We start from the raw sequence: 16076 nt of genomic DNA, 5'->3' as shown, positions 1-16076 counted from the left end.
GTTCCTTGCTCCAGGATTTTTTTTAAAATAATTAAATATAGAACTAATAGGAATAGGGTTTCATATGTCAAGAGTGTAGTTCTGCTACAATAGAAGGAAAATGTGACGAATTGTTCGATACGAATGGGCACTTATCAATCAAAAGATATAGTGTGAGACCTATGAATGGGACATGAGAGGTGTGGGTAAGAATATGCACATTAGTGTTATATAAATAAAATTTATTCTAATTTTAATTTAGGGAAGAATTTTTTGTCATGAGGCATGACCTGCACCAACGTAAGAGCCAATGAAAGCATGGTCAAAATATCAAATGGAGGCAAGTTTTGGGCTTTCATGGGGTGGGGTAATCATTTTCACCCCAACCTGCGTCTGGGCGCTTGCACTTAGTTCCTAGATGTAATTCTTTATCTCTTAATTTTTATTAGAAAAATCCTAATAATTTATATCTCACATGCCAAAAACTGATGAATGGATGATTGGACATAAATGCATGTCGGTTGCTTGCTTAAGTATGCTAAACGCACATGGCCACGCCATATTCGTAAAAAAAAAAAAAAAAAAAAAAAAACATACCTATTGCAAGACGCTCCCTACCATTGGTGGGGCTGTTTCAAAGAAACTATTTCATACATTTTAAGTTTTGTATAAAAACTCTCAAAAGAAATAATTCTGATGTTCATTTAGAATAAATTTAAAATTGAATATATATGTGACATTAGACCTTATTTTGTGTTTTGCGGGGACTCTCAAGCTCAACTCTATCTACTGCCATCACCACTACAGAACAAAAGATGTAATTATGAATATGAAATTAAAAAAAATAATATATATTTTGTACATATTTTTGTTATTTTATGGGGTAAAAATACATTTTAGTTTTTTCAATTGTACCAATATTTTTTTATACATAAGTATTATAAATGATAAAAAAATATAAATAAAATAAGAAAGAAGAACACTACCTAGTCATGTGAACCTTATGCGCCAATATAAGAGGGTGCCAAATTATTATCCTGCCCCTGTAAAATCATAAAATTTCATCATTGTTGATACTTTAATGCATTTTCCTTAGCCTACACCAGTGTAAGAGTTACACAATTAGGTAATAATTTCTTGCCAAAAAAATAAGGGATGTGTTTTCTTTCTAGGAACCCCGGCATTCAAACACATGAGGAGTATAATGACCACAGCATCCCTCCTAATTGATGCAATAACGTATTTCTCCTTGGTTGAGACTTGGGAGTTAGGACACTGGAGCAGGCTAACCCCTAGGGTAGAAAAATATTTTTTCAAAAAGAAAGAAAAAAATTTTAGAAATTAGAAACGTTGCCGCACACAGCTTACCGTCCAGAAAGGTATTTTGGTAATTTAGGGGGATTCTTATTCTTGAAACTTCCTAAAAAACGTGGGCTTGATAGGCCAAATTAAGCAGCTTTCCCACACTCCAAGGATGACAAACAAAAAGAACTAATCAAAAAGTAGTTTCGTTAGAGGTTGGAACGGACTCAAAAACGGGACAACGATAGTGGTATATCCGATATATCTTGAGTGAAAGAGGGGTATATATGGGAAAACGACTCATAGCGCATTCATAGTTTCATACATACATTAGTTACGTTTCAGGCTATCATTAATTTATTCATTCAGAGCTCCGTTCGAAGTTTGATGGTCCGGTGGAAGCGAACAGCTTCGCAGAGGAAATATCTCTATTCAGTTTGAAGACTCCACTTCCATACAGATCTACGGGGAGAGGGAGAGAGAGAGAGAGAGAGAGAGAGAGAGTTTCGCTTCGGTTTCTGAGAATTTTTGAGGACCAAAATTTCAGAATTTTCTTATCTATATATATATTGCGAGAATTGCGAGACGAGTATCTGAGAGCTCCTGAATGGTATCGACGACCTATGGTTGATTCTTTTTCGCATGCTTTTCGTTGCCTCTTGAAATTGTTTCATGCGAAGTTTCGTTGCTTATACGTCAAATTCGGGAAGAGTCTGGGAAATTGACGGACGAATCTAGGAATTTCTTCCGTGTTCTCTAAGAATCTTTTACAATCCTTCAATTCCCCCCACCCCCATTGTGTTTATGTTCAAAACGAATCCTTAATGTAAATTTTAATAATTAGGTTTGCATGACATTATTTTCTTTAATTGATTCTCTCTCTACATTTTTTTTTTTATAGATTCCGGTACACTCGAGGAAACTGCAATCTTGTCTGTTGAAGCTTTGAATTTCGAACTACACAGATCAAAGTAGTTTGAACCGTGAGTATCTTCAATTTTCTTAAAAGTCTTCCTTCGAAAGTCGAAGAATGCGTGCAAGTTTTCACTGAAGTTGTGAATTCTTCTGTCTATAGGTGAAGAAATTTTCTAATCTCTTAATCTCCTATTAAGGTATATAATTTTCTTTTGGCTTCTGGTAGCTTTAATATTTTATTTTGAAGAAAATAAATGGGAAAATTATTCAATATTCGAAGTAGGAGCAATCCTGCTAAATTGATTCAGTTTTGATGGATGTATTCAGGTTTCATTTTCTCTGAAATTGGGTCGAGGAAAGCATGGAGAGGATTCTGTTAACTGTCGTGGAAGCAAGCCACGCTGGAGGGCAATCAGTGCTTACAACAATGAAGTTTGCAGTTCTGCCCATTGCAAAGGTTTTCACGATGTGCTTTATGGGATTTCTTATGGCTTCAAAATATGTTAATATCTTACCTGCTAGTGGACGGAAGCTGCTAAACGCGGTAAGCAGTACAAACAAACTTGAAGTAGCTTTGAAAGTTTATTCTTGTCTTTTATAGCTTTTCAAAGGTCGAAGAGAGAGACTGAGATGGAGAGAAGAGTGCTCTGCGTGCCTCTCTCTCTCTCTCTTGCACATTAAATTCTTGCAATTCGGTGGGACTCCAGGTTTCCTAGTTATTACCACTTAAGTCTGTTGAAACAGCGGAGCGAATTTCTTTCTTGTGTTTTGGTTGCACTATCTATCATTCATAAAATGCATCAGAAGCGGGAAGTTTGGAAGTTTCTGTGGATAAATGATAAGAGACCATCCGTCAGTAAAGATGAAAACGAGAAATCAGTGAATGGGATTGAAAACTCTTTAGAGAAATATTGCTGATATGGAAATTGCCGTGGAAGGAAAGAGAGAAGGGGGTTGAAATTCGAAGGAAATAGCTCCATACTTTCTTTTTTCTTTTATATTTTCCATGTAATTTCATTTAAGATGAACATTCATAAAGCTTAGGGTCAAGCCTTAAGTGAAATTCATAAAGCTCGGAGTTAGGCCTAGGGACGCCCAGTAAGGAGGAGTGATATGATTCCTATTGAAGGAGCTAAAAGAGCTAGGGGTATGCCTAAAATTGATGGAGGGCCTAGAGAGAAAGGGAAGAAAACCCTGAATGAACTCAGAGTTGTAGGGGAGAAGAGAAGAATAGCACAAAGAGGGGGAAAGTGGTCACACGCACCATACCTGGTATTAAAACCTTCAATTCAATTCATCATTCAAAATCTATTTAATACCTTGGGTTACATGCCTTTATATAATAAATTGAATTTAAAACTTGCCTAATTAAAATCTAAAATTGAAATTAGCAACTTCTGATTACTTCCTAAATTCTAACTAATGAAATTAGAAACAAAATAAACTCAAACTGGTAACTCCCTAATTGACCAAGAACTACCCAAAAATAAAAGATTACATATCTTCCCAAATAAAATAACTCATTATTTCCTAAATAAAGTAAATCCTAAAATATTCTACTAATCCCAAAAATCAAATTGGATCTGGTTCGTCTCGATTGAGATTGCCCGAAGGGTCAACCCGGTTCAGCCTCAATTCTGCATTGACTCCCCCGATGTTGAGAAAAACTCGTCCACGAGTTTTAAAGAAGGAGAGGATCAACTCGATCAACATCCACGATCATTGGCTTTGATAGGGCTATGATCCAGCACATCGTGCTTTCACCTATCACGGTCTCCTAATGGTCACCAATGAATAATATGACTTTGATTGAAATCCAATGTTGGGGTTTCACAATTGAAAGTGGACAATCGATTAGTTGTTCAGATGCAACATTGATCAGACCATTAAGTTCATCTTGATCGTCACGTCTAGTGTCAACTGGCTTTGTCTACCACTAACCCATCCTCGATCATGTTGCACACCTTATCACATAACCATTTGGTACTTTCGGTAAGCTTTTGAAAATCTGATCGAAATTCCCGAGATTCCGATCGAAGTTCCTTCATTCCATCATCAAATTTCTTCTTAAGTTCTTCAATAAAAGTAATAAATTCAAGGGGAAACGCCATCGGAGTAAAGGATTTCGTAGGAAAGTTGCTCTGATACCACTTGATGGAGGGCCTATAGAGAAAAGGAAGAAAACCTTGAATGAACTCAGAGTTGTAGGAGAGAAGATAAGAATAACACAAAGAGGGGGAAATTGGTCACACATCTTGCACCATACCCGGTAGAAAAACCTTCAATTCAATTCATCATTCAAAATCTATTTAATACCTTGGGTTACATGCCATTATATAATAAACTGAATTTAAAACTTGCCTAATTAAAATCTAAAACTGAAATTAGCAACTTCTAATTACTTCCTAAATTCTAACTAATAAAATTAGAAACAAAATAAAATCAAACTGGTAACTCCCTAATTGACTAAGAACTACCCAAAAATAAAAGATTACATATCTTCCCAAATAAAATAACTCATTATTTCCTAAATAAAGTAAATCCTAAAATATTCTACTAATCCCAAAAATCAAATTGGATCCGGTTTGTCTTGATTGAGATTACCCAAAGGGGCAACCCAGTTCAGCCTTGATTCTGCATAAAAAATGACCATAGGAGAAGTTGTGAGAAATAAAATGCAAGTATGATCTCGTATAGAGCCTATTGGAGAGCAAGGATCCAAGTAGCCGATCCCATTTAGCTAATTCTCGTGACTTGCTGGGCTATGCCTCTTTCCTTGTACTTTCACCTGTAATATTTCATCTTTCATCTTTCATCTTTCATTTATCATTGTTCACTTTTCATTGAGCTCATGTCCTATCCATCTGTTGTTTTGGGGAGAAAATATAACTTGTGTTTAAACTTGACACAAGCCTCTCTATTGATAATGAAATAAAATCCTAAAAGGGCTTAAGGGTCCGTTTAGATAACACTTCTAAAACCCATTAACCAATAATCCATTATTACAACATTCCCCCTTAATGTGCGTGGATATCACACATGCCCAACTTGCACAAAATGGAATAAAAAGCTTTACTACTAAGCCCCTTTATAAGAATATCTACTCTTGAACTTCATTTCTCGCAAAAGGAATGCATATGAGGCCTTGCCGTAACTCTCATTGATAAATTGCCTATCAACCTCAACATGTTTGGTGCGATCATGTTAGATTGGATTATGTGTAATGCTGATGGTGGACATATTGTCACAATACAACATCGGTAACTGAATATACACACCCAGATCTTGAAGGAGACCTCATAGCCAAAGCAACTCACAAATGCTATGTGCCATTGCTCGGATCTCAGCTTCTACACTAGATCTGATCACAACTGATTGCTTCTTACTACGCCATGTAACCAGATTACCACCAACAAATGTACAGTAACCAGTAGTAGAACGATGATCATTTGGAGAGCTTGCCCAATCGACTTCAGTATATACCTCGAGCCTTATGTCATCAGAAAGGGAGAATAAGATACCATTCCCTAGGCCGTCTTCAAGTACCGAAGAATACGGAACATAGCTTCCATATAAGATTTGGGTTTTGATCTCTCACCTGCTCTGATACCACGTTGATTTGGGGAGAAAATATGACTTTTGTCTGAAGTTGACACAAACCTCTCTATTTATAATGAAATAAAATCATAAAGGGCTCAAGGTTCCGTTTGGATAACACCCCTAAATCCCATTTATCAATAATCCATTATTTCAACACCATCTTTTCTCATCTCTTCTTCCCCCTTTTTATGTTTAGACCTCAGTTTTCCTACTGTGTTTTGTTTGGATCCATATAGCTGAACCCATTAAGTTGGGATAAGGCTAAGTTTGTTGTTGTCGTTGACTAGTAAAGCTTTCACAGTTTCTCTTGTAGATAAGGAAAACATGAGAAAGGGATAAAAAAAATTTGGTGATAGTTGACTTCGCCAAACAAACCTAGTGATTATTTAAGGGAAAGAAGAGAATAGGGGGGCTACAGGATAGTAGGTTAGCCTTTTCTCCCATTTTAGTTTAATTACCTAAGTTGATGGATGGAAGACAGGCTTCATAACATGCGTAGGAAAGTGCTTGTGCCTTATAGCCTTTCTGGTACTTTTGTGATCAGTGAGCACCCAAGAGAAAAGGGTACAAAACTGAAAGTGGTTTTGGGCTTTTGTAGCATAGAAGAAGTTTCAAATTAAACATGATTAGCTAGTTGTTAGCATACAATGAACAGTACTTTAAATTTTCTCCTATTTTGATGTCTGATTACAAATGGATAATCTCTCATAGGTTCTCATTATGATGTTTACAGTTAACAGCTTGTTTTAACGTATGTTGCAGTTAGTCTTCTCACTTTTGCTTCCATGTTTGATATTCTCTCAACTTGGACGGGCTATCTCTTTTGAGAAAATGCTCGAGTGGTAAGAATAAGTCCTTTCCCCCTTTTATATTCATAGTAAAATAAAGCTAGCCCATGTTGTGAGCACAACTTTCTTCTTGAATTTTGTTTATGAAATTAATATTTCTTTCTAGTGTTCAAGCTTCTTTTATCTTAGATAATGTTAATATATGTATTTTTTTACTTCCCCCCCCCCCCCCCCCCCGGCTTTTTTCTTCCTAGGTGGTGTCCTAATGTACACAGGATGTATGCACATCTTTGAAAATTAGCTCAAAACAGATCAAATTATGGCTAAAAGAAGTAATCTAACGAGCTTATAGAAAAAATAAGAAGTAAACTAGGATGCAAATGCATGATACGATTGTATGAACTCTATGGGCATTGCTGGCAACTGGTTGTTTCGTTGGGTTTTAAGTTTCATGTACTCTGCTGCTCTACACCATCAAGTAAATTTAATTCTGTACGAACACTTTTCTGATTGCTCATTCAGACCTGCTTTTTTCATGCCAACAATTATAATTGGAGTGATATATTAAATGTATTTCTTTTACATATGATTATTTTATTACTTCATTGATATTCTCTTAAAAGTTCTCTTGATCTCATGTTTCTTTACTTTGGCATTACTGTGCCCATAATAGTTGCCAAGAATTTATCCACAGAATCCAGTGGTTATACTTGCTGTTCTTAATTATATGTGAGTGGATCCCTGCAATGGTGTCATACTCATATTTGATTTTTCTCTCCCCCCTCCCCACCCCCCACCCCCCAAGTGGTGGTTATTGTGGGGGCACCCTTTGCTTTGGCATTCTTCTTCTAGTTTCTATTAGTTTCTTTTTAATTTTTTAGTTCCTGGTTTTACCTAATACTATCTTTCAGTTCGTTATTACTGTGTGCATAATAGTGTGACTGAGATACATGATACGATTCTTCTTCTATTGCAGGTGGTTTATCCCTTTCAATGTAATTTTAGCTACCATATCAGGTTCACTAATTGGTTTAGTCGTTGCATTAATCATCCGGCCACCGTACCCATATTTCAAGTTTACTATCATACAGATTGGAATTGGTAAGTTACTTCATTGTGGAAACATAAGCAATGTCAATTTTTGTTGTGCCCTGAAATTTTTGTTGTTCAACAGTTAAATTGATCTAAGCAATTTTCTGTACCCGATGCTTTTCTTATGATTCAAAGTTCTTATCTCAATATTACTTTCCTTATGTTCTTATTTGTCTAGTTCTTTTTTTTTTTTTGCTAACGACCGGTATCTAGGCCTTCAGCCTGACTAGTCCTGCGGGCCCATACTGACCCCACAACTGTATGGACTGGGTCATACCGGGGTTGAATGAGAACCATTGAACTTTCATTGAAAGCAGTGAAGAGCACTAAACACCCCATTCTTATTTGTCTAGCTCTTTATTCAAGTTTGTGGCTTTTATCTATGTAAGGGATCAGCTGGCGTTCAAAAGGCTAGAGCTTATATGATGAGTGGTTAAGTTTCGGGCTGAAAAAGATTATGTAATAATGGATGTAGTTTAGCAAATAATTAGATTAGAATAAGGTGGCCAAAAATGGATAATAATGAGGGTTATGGCAGCATGTGAATGTGAGGCATGACTCATGAGGATTAGGGTTGCGACTGAAAGGATTAGGGTTTTGGTAGCATGTAAATGTAAGTTAAATCTATTGACATGAAAAGATGTAAACCCCAGAAAAATTGACCCAATCTGGGTTTCAACACTACAATTGATGGATCTCCATTCATGCTTCAATATGATGATTTCAATAAATATTTCATTTAGACACATCTTAATGTGTTTTTTTCTGCATATATTTCAAGTACAGCCTCATGAATTTTGAATTTATGTTTCATAGTGTTGCTTTTATTAGTTATTTTATTTAGTATTAGTATTTGTGAGTTGTGAATATGTTATTGTGGTCAGGAAGAAGATTTCATATCTGAAAGTAGCATTTATTTTCTACATGACAGATTCCTCCTAAGGTTTTACTAAGGTTCTAAGCGTCTGGTGTAACCTAATTTCCTGCAGAATAGTGTGTGCTGACTTTACCCAAGTCTTCACTTTATGAGCATTTATTGTTAACCATGTTCGTTTCCATGTATTATTGGTATTGATGACTCACTTCCAACTTGAATTCAGGGAATATTGGGAATGTGCCGCTTGTCCTGATTGCTGCTTTATGTAGAGACAAATCAAACCCATTTGGAGACTCAAACAAATGTACCCAAGATGGGAATGCATATATTTCCTTCGGCCAATGGGTATAGGTCCTAAATCATTTTTGTGCACTCCAGTAGTTCATTATTTTGCATTTGGTTTCTCTTTTTCTTGTGCTTTAATTACTAACTGATCTATCATACATACATCTGAGTTTCTGCAAGTCCTCACGTATTAGGTTTACTTTATATGAAACTTTTGAGGAACATGCTTCCTAAAGTTGATAGTTTGGATCATGCTCATTCAAAAATTAGTTCGTTTTTCCTGTGTTATCTGCTCTCCCTCTCTCTCTCTCTCTCTCTCTCTCTCTCTCTCTCTCTCTCTCTTATTAAATCCCTTGCTGCAATTTAATGTAGATCCTCAAGTCTGGAATTAAGAGTCAAGTTTTCTTACTAGAAAACTTGGGAAAGAGACAATCTAGTCGGAAAGCTAGAAGAGAAAACCAGAAAGAATTTCATTAACTCAAAAGAACGTGTGTTAGGCGGGCCCCTTGGGTCCTATTTATAGCTGAAACAAACTTCCTAATTTGTTGTTACATGAGAATAGAAACTGAGAGACAAAGGCTTAGATTCAATCAACTCAAGAGAACAAACTTGCAGAAAATAGAGACTAGATACTCCATTCTGACAGCAGAATAGCAGCTTATCGTATACTCTAGAACTCCCTCAACTCTTCTTAGAAATGCATGATACTTGTTCCTAACTCTTTGTATGCCAAAAATGATCTATATAGATGGGGTTTCCAGTGGAGAAAGGGCTCAGATCTCTTCAAATCTGGCAGTATTTCATAGAATTCATTGAACTTTCTATTTCTCCTTCAAATTGCTTTGACTTCCTAAGTTGCTGACCTAGATGTCTTATTGGACCCAAAAGACACCTAGTGTAGGTAAAACAGACCCTTCTCGGGGTCAATCTGGATCCATTTTGGAGGTTTCCCCGCCACCACCACTTTTATCACTACTTTTGGTGAAAGAGTGGGTGGGGAAAACATGATGAGGAGCTGCCACCTAGGATTAAGGCCTAGGAGCTTGTTGGTGGGCCCAATCCTTGGTCACAAAAAGGGCCAAAGTGATTCCATTTATGGTCTGGTCTGAGGCCTAGGTAAGGGTTAGCTTACAAAGGTGGGAAGGTGCTAGGCACCCACTCTGCCCTGTTAAACCAGTATTTTTACTAGGGCTTGAATTTTGAACATTCTCCCCAATTATATTCATCCTAAACTGCTTGCATGGCTATTTTATTGGTTATTGTTGTATATTACAAGATTCAAAGAAATTGCATACTTTACTCTTTTTTACACTAGCATGCATCACAATATCAAACTACAATGGGTCTGCTGAGATTAGGGATTATACCTAAGTTCGACCCTTGATGAGGGTTGAAAGGGGAGGGCCCCTCTGCTCCAAGTGAACACTTCCTTTGATTACCTGGCTCAAAAGGGGGATCCTTGTTGTTTTATAGTTGTCCATCCACGTGCAAGGATTAAAGTATCGGTATCAGTCACCATATCGGTCGGCCATAATTAAGATACGTATCGGAGGGTATCATATCGTATCGGAGATACGCTAAAGATACACACATAAATGGATAGGAAACATTTTTTTAAACACTTTTGCATAAAGAATTTGTTAAAAAAAGCTATTGATAACTTATATTATGCATAAACATTAAATTGAGGGTATCGCACTAAAAATTCAAGGTTTGTAGTTGTCCCATAAATGTAAAATCCTTGTTTCCAACCTTGATTTCCACTTTAGTTAGAGAAAAATATGGTTGGCAGAAACTTTGGAACAAAAACCTCTTAAAAAATAATGTTTTTCTGAAAAATTACCCATCTTGGCCATTATATGACCGTAGCACACTGTATCGGTACATATTGATACTGATACGTATCGATACTCACCGATACGTACCGATACATACCGAAATGTACATTTCACCTCGATTTTATATTTTTCATAGTTGTATCGGTGCATATTGTATCGTATCGATGTGTATCGGTGGTGTATTGATGCATATCGGTATGTATCGTAAGATATATATCGATACGAAAGGATTTTAAAAATTCTATGTATCGTATCGGTGTGTATTGTATCGGTCGACTAAATTTAAGATACGTATCGGAGGGTATCGTATCGATATCGGAGATACTTTAAACCATGTCCACGTGGCGGTGATGATGTGACAACATTTAATGTCACCGATGAGATGACAGAGCCTCATGGTGTGCATAAAGTGGATTAATGCATCATTAGTAGGTGGTACGGGTTTCCAGGTCAAAACTGAAAAAATTGGCTTATTTATGCTCGAGGGGTATTTTTGACAGTGAAAATGAATTTTTTGGAAGATGGTATTTTCATGAAAAATTTATATTGTAATTTATCAAGTCCAATGCTTTTGATTTCGTCACGTTCTGATACTATATGAAGAAGTTACGATATCCGTGGTTAAAATATAGCTTTATGCAGTCGGGGGCAGTTGTGGATTGAAGATGTTTTTTCTGGAAGAACTTTCTCCATGTAACGATACGACAAAAATCCAATCTTTCTAATGTTTTTGATTTCGTCGCATTTCGATTCCGTATGAGGAAGTTGCGACATCGGAAATGTCTAGGGGCATTTTGGTATTTTTATATGGCTGAGTCGGATGATTGGGTCTTCTGGAAAGTTGTAGAGCATTGAGTCGTGGTTCCAACACTTTTTGTTTCAGCTCAATCGGAGTTCGTATGAGAAAGTTATAAAGGTTTCCGCAGAGCCAGTTTGAAATGCCAGATCGGAAAATCCCCAATTGCTCTTGGTGTTGGGTGGATTTTTTAGATTTTATTTTTGAAATTTCAGGGGTTTTTGTGAAATTTTCAAGAGTTGAGGCTTTGGCGGTGTTTTGCAATGAAATAATGGAAGAGGGGCTGTCTGCAATTAGAAGATATTAAAGGATCTCAAATGAAGGGTTAATATTACGCCATATAGGCAAGATCCAATGACTTAAATGAATTTAAGATTTTTTAAAATGGGGAAACAAGGCTATTGACGCAGCCAATCAGGCACCGACATTCGACAATGAGTCTGATGCTGATGCATGGCTAGTGCGCTTGCGTCAACATGGTGTCATCAGTTGACTCCTTTATTCCAATCCTGTGGTTGAGATTTATTAGCCATTTGAATCATTTAACAACTTAGATTAAAAAGGTGCTTTTGGATTGAATCCTACGGCCCAAATTTTGCCTTGTTGCGCATGCCGCCAGCGCATGCTTTGCTCATGCTCCATAGATTCCATTTCAGGCTATCTCATTGCTCCAACTTCAAATTGTCATATATCCCTAACCACAAGGCCAAATCCGTCCATTCAGGTTGTAGCTTCTTCATTTTTTCGTGCTCTACACATTGGCAACAATAAAAAAGGGTTATGAAGGGTGTAAGGCTGCGTTTTTTGAGAGAGAAGCTCCCCCTTCCATTAATGATCATTGAGTGATTTTCTAAGCTTCAAATGAGTATGTGTGCTTCATTGAAGGCTGATTTTGTGTGTTGGTGAGCTCTCTTAATGGAGTATTGACTCCAAGCTAAGAGAGAAAGAAAAGAGAAGAGAAGAGAGCTTGAGGGTGTTGTGTTGATGCTTTAAAGAGCAAGAAGATAAGGGAAAGAGAGGAGAACAAGGGAGAGTTTGTCAGTGGAGGTTCCAATGGTCAGTGCAAGTTCCCAGTCATCCCAGGCAACCGGTTGTGAGATTCATTAACTTTGGATTTACATTATATGCATGTATGATGATATTTATGTATGCTGGGGTTAGTTGTGGATGAACTGTAAGCATATGCTAGCTAGTTGTGGATGTATATGTTAGGTAGGGATTGACTGTAGGGCATTGATATAAGCCCCAATTTATTGCATTTTTCTATTATGTGCTTAGTGGATGCTAAGCACTGAGAGTGGGTGCTCCCGGGTAGTGGGTGTTACACATTGTATCGGCACTGAGAGTGCCACCTCAGCTTCAGCTTGAGAAAATTGGGTGTGTGTGCTCCCAATTGTGGGTGTAGTCAAAAGTAGTGTATTGAGTAGGTATGAAGCATTTATAGGCACTATTCCGGGGATGTAGGCAAATTGTCGAATCTCGTAAAAACCCTGTGTTGTGGGTGCTTGTTGTTTGCATTTTATATTGAACTGCGTGGAATGCAGAATGGGTGTGCACACTTGGAAGTGCCTATAAGAGGTTGAGTGTGCATACGACTATGTGCGAACAGGGACAGGTGTATCAGAGTTTGCTTGCTCAGATATCAGACAGGTTGTTGTGGATCAGAATTGGACTCACTGATTCACCCCCCTATCAGTGACTGCCAGGATACAACAATCCTCTCTCTCTCTCTCTCTCTCTTTCCCCCCTTCGGAAGGTTCTGTTTGCTTGGGGTTGTTGTGGTTTTTTGGATTTTTTTGGGATTTGGGGGTGGGGGTTTGGGATTTTTTGGAATTTTCTTGGCTCACAAGGCTAAGGGAAAGGGCTTTGGAGCAAAGGGGGAGGGTGAATAGACGAATTGGTTGTGTTGGGAAGTGTGTAGGGGTCCCTTAGGGAAGGGTAAATGGTTAAAAATGGCAAAAAACCTGCAAAAACTCAACTTTTTTTAGTTTGGTGGCTCCGCCATACATGGAGTGTTGCCAAGGCTTCAGTGGCTCCACCGAACTCGCTTGCTGAGCTGCCGGCATAGGCAGTGGCACCGAACTTCTGATGGCTGCTACGATCAATCCGAGCGTCTGATTTTTGCGTGCGATATATCGACGATCCAACGGTGCAGGAGTTGAGCTTATTCTTGGTTGAAAAATCTGCTGAAAAGTGAAACAAGTGAATTTGTCTATTTTGGTAGTAAGGGAGGGATTGGCGGCCGTTCTTGCATCGTCTTTGCACCATTGGCTAGCACCCAGTAGAAATGGTGATTTTTGTCACTCCAAAACCAGATCTTGTAGTTCAAAATAGTATTATGTGTTTTTTTAGAGGTGTTATGGGGAGATTGCGGTCTTTTATGTGCGCCATGGTTCCAAATCTCGGGTTTTCAGCCTGGTCAAAACTGAAATATGTTGAAATTTCCGAAACCTAGTCGACACTAGTTTTTTTTTCCTTTTCTTTCTAGGATGTTGCTAGAAATTTGGGCCAATTTTTCCAAAATTCCTCAGATTTGGGCTGAAATGTCAAAGATTTCCCAAATACCTTGTTTTGTCTCGGGTTGAGTCGAAACCACTGAAATGTGCGACTGAGATTTAGAACTATGATGTGTGCCAAGTCTTCCTTGAGATTGAGTACGAGGTTGGTCTGCACCCTGTGGTCATCTTCACCGTTGGGGGGGGGGGTTGACAAAATGGGGCCTACACATAGGCTGCTGATATGAAGTGCTGAAAGCCAAAAATGAATTAAAACTCATGAGTAGAAGTGATGCCATGTTTTGTGACTTAATCTTTTGTCTTATGTTTTCCTTCTTATAGCTCTTTCTTTCTTCTTATTCCTTCCTGTACCTGTCCCCTAAGTATTTGACAGCTATTCCTCTACATCACAATTCTGGTCATGGTTATGGATGGACTAGGCTTTTATAGGATAATCAGATGGTGTATCACTGTATGCTGATTGGGGACAATAAGTTTCAGATTAATGAATAAAGTTAGAATCATTGAAGGTAGTTTTAGAACAAAAAATTTATAAGATAAGCTGACTTGAAAACATAAAAATAGATTGTAATTTTAGTTAAAAAAAAAAAGGAATGAACATGAAAGAGAACGTTGCCTATAGAATTAGAGCAAGATGGTTGAAATGAAGAGGCACTTCATACATAAATGTAGTGCAGTTGAGATATGTATGTTTAGATTAATGATTGCAAGATCGATGACCGCCTCTCTCTCTCTCTCTCTCTCGATGGCCCAACTGGTGAAGGGTGATTAATTTCCATCCGACTATATGGCTGGGTACAGAATTTCCCCTGGATCTTAAGGAAAGGGTGCTCCAGGACAGTCTTTGCTTATTAGTTATTGGTCATGCCTCTCATGTTTCATCTATTGACTTTCATTACTTCATTCCCCAGTTGGTGTGGCAGATGCGCACTAGGAGACCACCACGTTTGCTACCCACCCGAGCCAATTAGAATAAAGTTCTGGTCATATATTGGTTCTGAGGATGGGAGGTATGCCCGTATGCTTGGCGAGGTAAGACATCAACTTCATTTCCACCCCATATTTGAGGAAACAGTGTAGCGGTGATACTGAGGGTAGGTCCACGGGGATTGGGATGGTTTGTTGTATAGTGGCAGTACCGCACTGATGAGGAGGACAGTTCAAATTGAAAACAAATGGAAAGAGGACTGCCAGAAATTGTTCAAGTTATAGTGGTGGGGTGTGGAGAATAGTCCCACATCAGTTAACCGGGAGCTTGGAGTTGGGTCTATACATATGAAGGTATCTCCACCTATGAGAATAAACTTTTAGGTAGGAAGCTTCCACATGGTATTGGAGCACCATCACTCAGTCCTTCCTAGTGGTAACTGCCACGTGGATTGACCACCCAAAAAGAGGGGCAACACGTGAGGGGCTGAGCGTGTCATTTATCCTTAGTAGTTGGGATAAGGCTTAAGTTTTGATATTTGAGGAGGGTATTTTTAGGCTGTGGAAACTTGATGGCAAATATGTCTATCTCTTACTGCCTAGGTCAGCATCCAACTGTTTCTGTCTCTTGCAAGTGTTATCATTTCTAGGTTCTCTACAATCCAGCATGTGCTTTTTTTATTGAAAGGGATGGATAAAGTGTCCATGTTTGTATTGCATTGGTAGTGTTGGGAAGTTTTTATACCAGAAATGCAGAGTAAATTCGTTAGTATCTAGCATGTCCATGGCTACATGAGTGGTCCTTGAATCCAGAAAGTATCTAACAGAGTTGTGATTAATTTCAGATGTTCCCATGAATAAAACTTTGTGTTGACATTCAGCAATTTAATCATTGCTGTGTCCAGCATTATAACAAACTCAATGCAGTCTACAATGATTTTATAAATGTTGCCTGGATGCAGAATGGCTTAGGGAGGTCCATGGAAGCTAAGGCTATTTCATCTTCTTGGGCATGTCAACGCATGGTTTTTCTCATGAATACCTAGTTTGTGCTGAAGCCAAAATCAGCCAAAGACCTAGCTGATATGCTTGCTGAACATTGAGTTATTAGGGCATCTATTATAACCGGTGTATCAGTCTTATTATAGATCTTTACTGTTC

General features: G+C 38.0%; 1 protein-coding gene across 4 annotated transcripts in view; it reads left to right on the top strand.

Moving 5' to 3' along the window:
• The first annotated feature begins 1633 nt into the window (after positions 1 to 1633).
• Positions 1634 to 16076, top strand: part of LOC122057818 (protein PIN-LIKES 6) — a 35908-nt gene continuing 21465 nt past the window's right edge. The window contains exons 1-7 of one of the 4 annotated variants that reach the window (XM_042620120.1): positions 1634 to 1891; positions 2183 to 2264; positions 2357 to 2393; positions 2524 to 2740; positions 6559 to 6638; positions 7561 to 7685; positions 8777 to 8898. In XM_042620120.1, coding sequence (XP_042476054.1) covers positions 2558 to 2740; positions 6559 to 6638; positions 7561 to 7685; positions 8777 to 8898 — 510 coding nt within the window. In that variant the 5' untranslated portion in view covers positions 1634 to 1891; positions 2183 to 2264; positions 2357 to 2393; positions 2524 to 2557. Of the gene's footprint in view, positions 1892 to 2182; positions 2394 to 2519; positions 2741 to 6558; positions 6639 to 7560; positions 7686 to 8776; positions 8899 to 16076 lie in introns of all 4 variants that reach the window. The other 3 variants (XM_042620117.1, XM_042620116.1, XM_042620119.1) reach the window with 3 other exon arrangements.

This window comes from Macadamia integrifolia, chromosome 12 (assembly GCF_013358625.1).
Source record: "Macadamia integrifolia cultivar HAES 741 chromosome 12, SCU_Mint_v3, whole genome shotgun sequence".
Taxonomy (NCBI): domain Eukaryota; kingdom Viridiplantae; phylum Streptophyta; class Magnoliopsida; order Proteales; family Proteaceae; genus Macadamia; species Macadamia integrifolia.
This window is presented reverse-complemented; position numbering and strand designations above follow the sequence as displayed.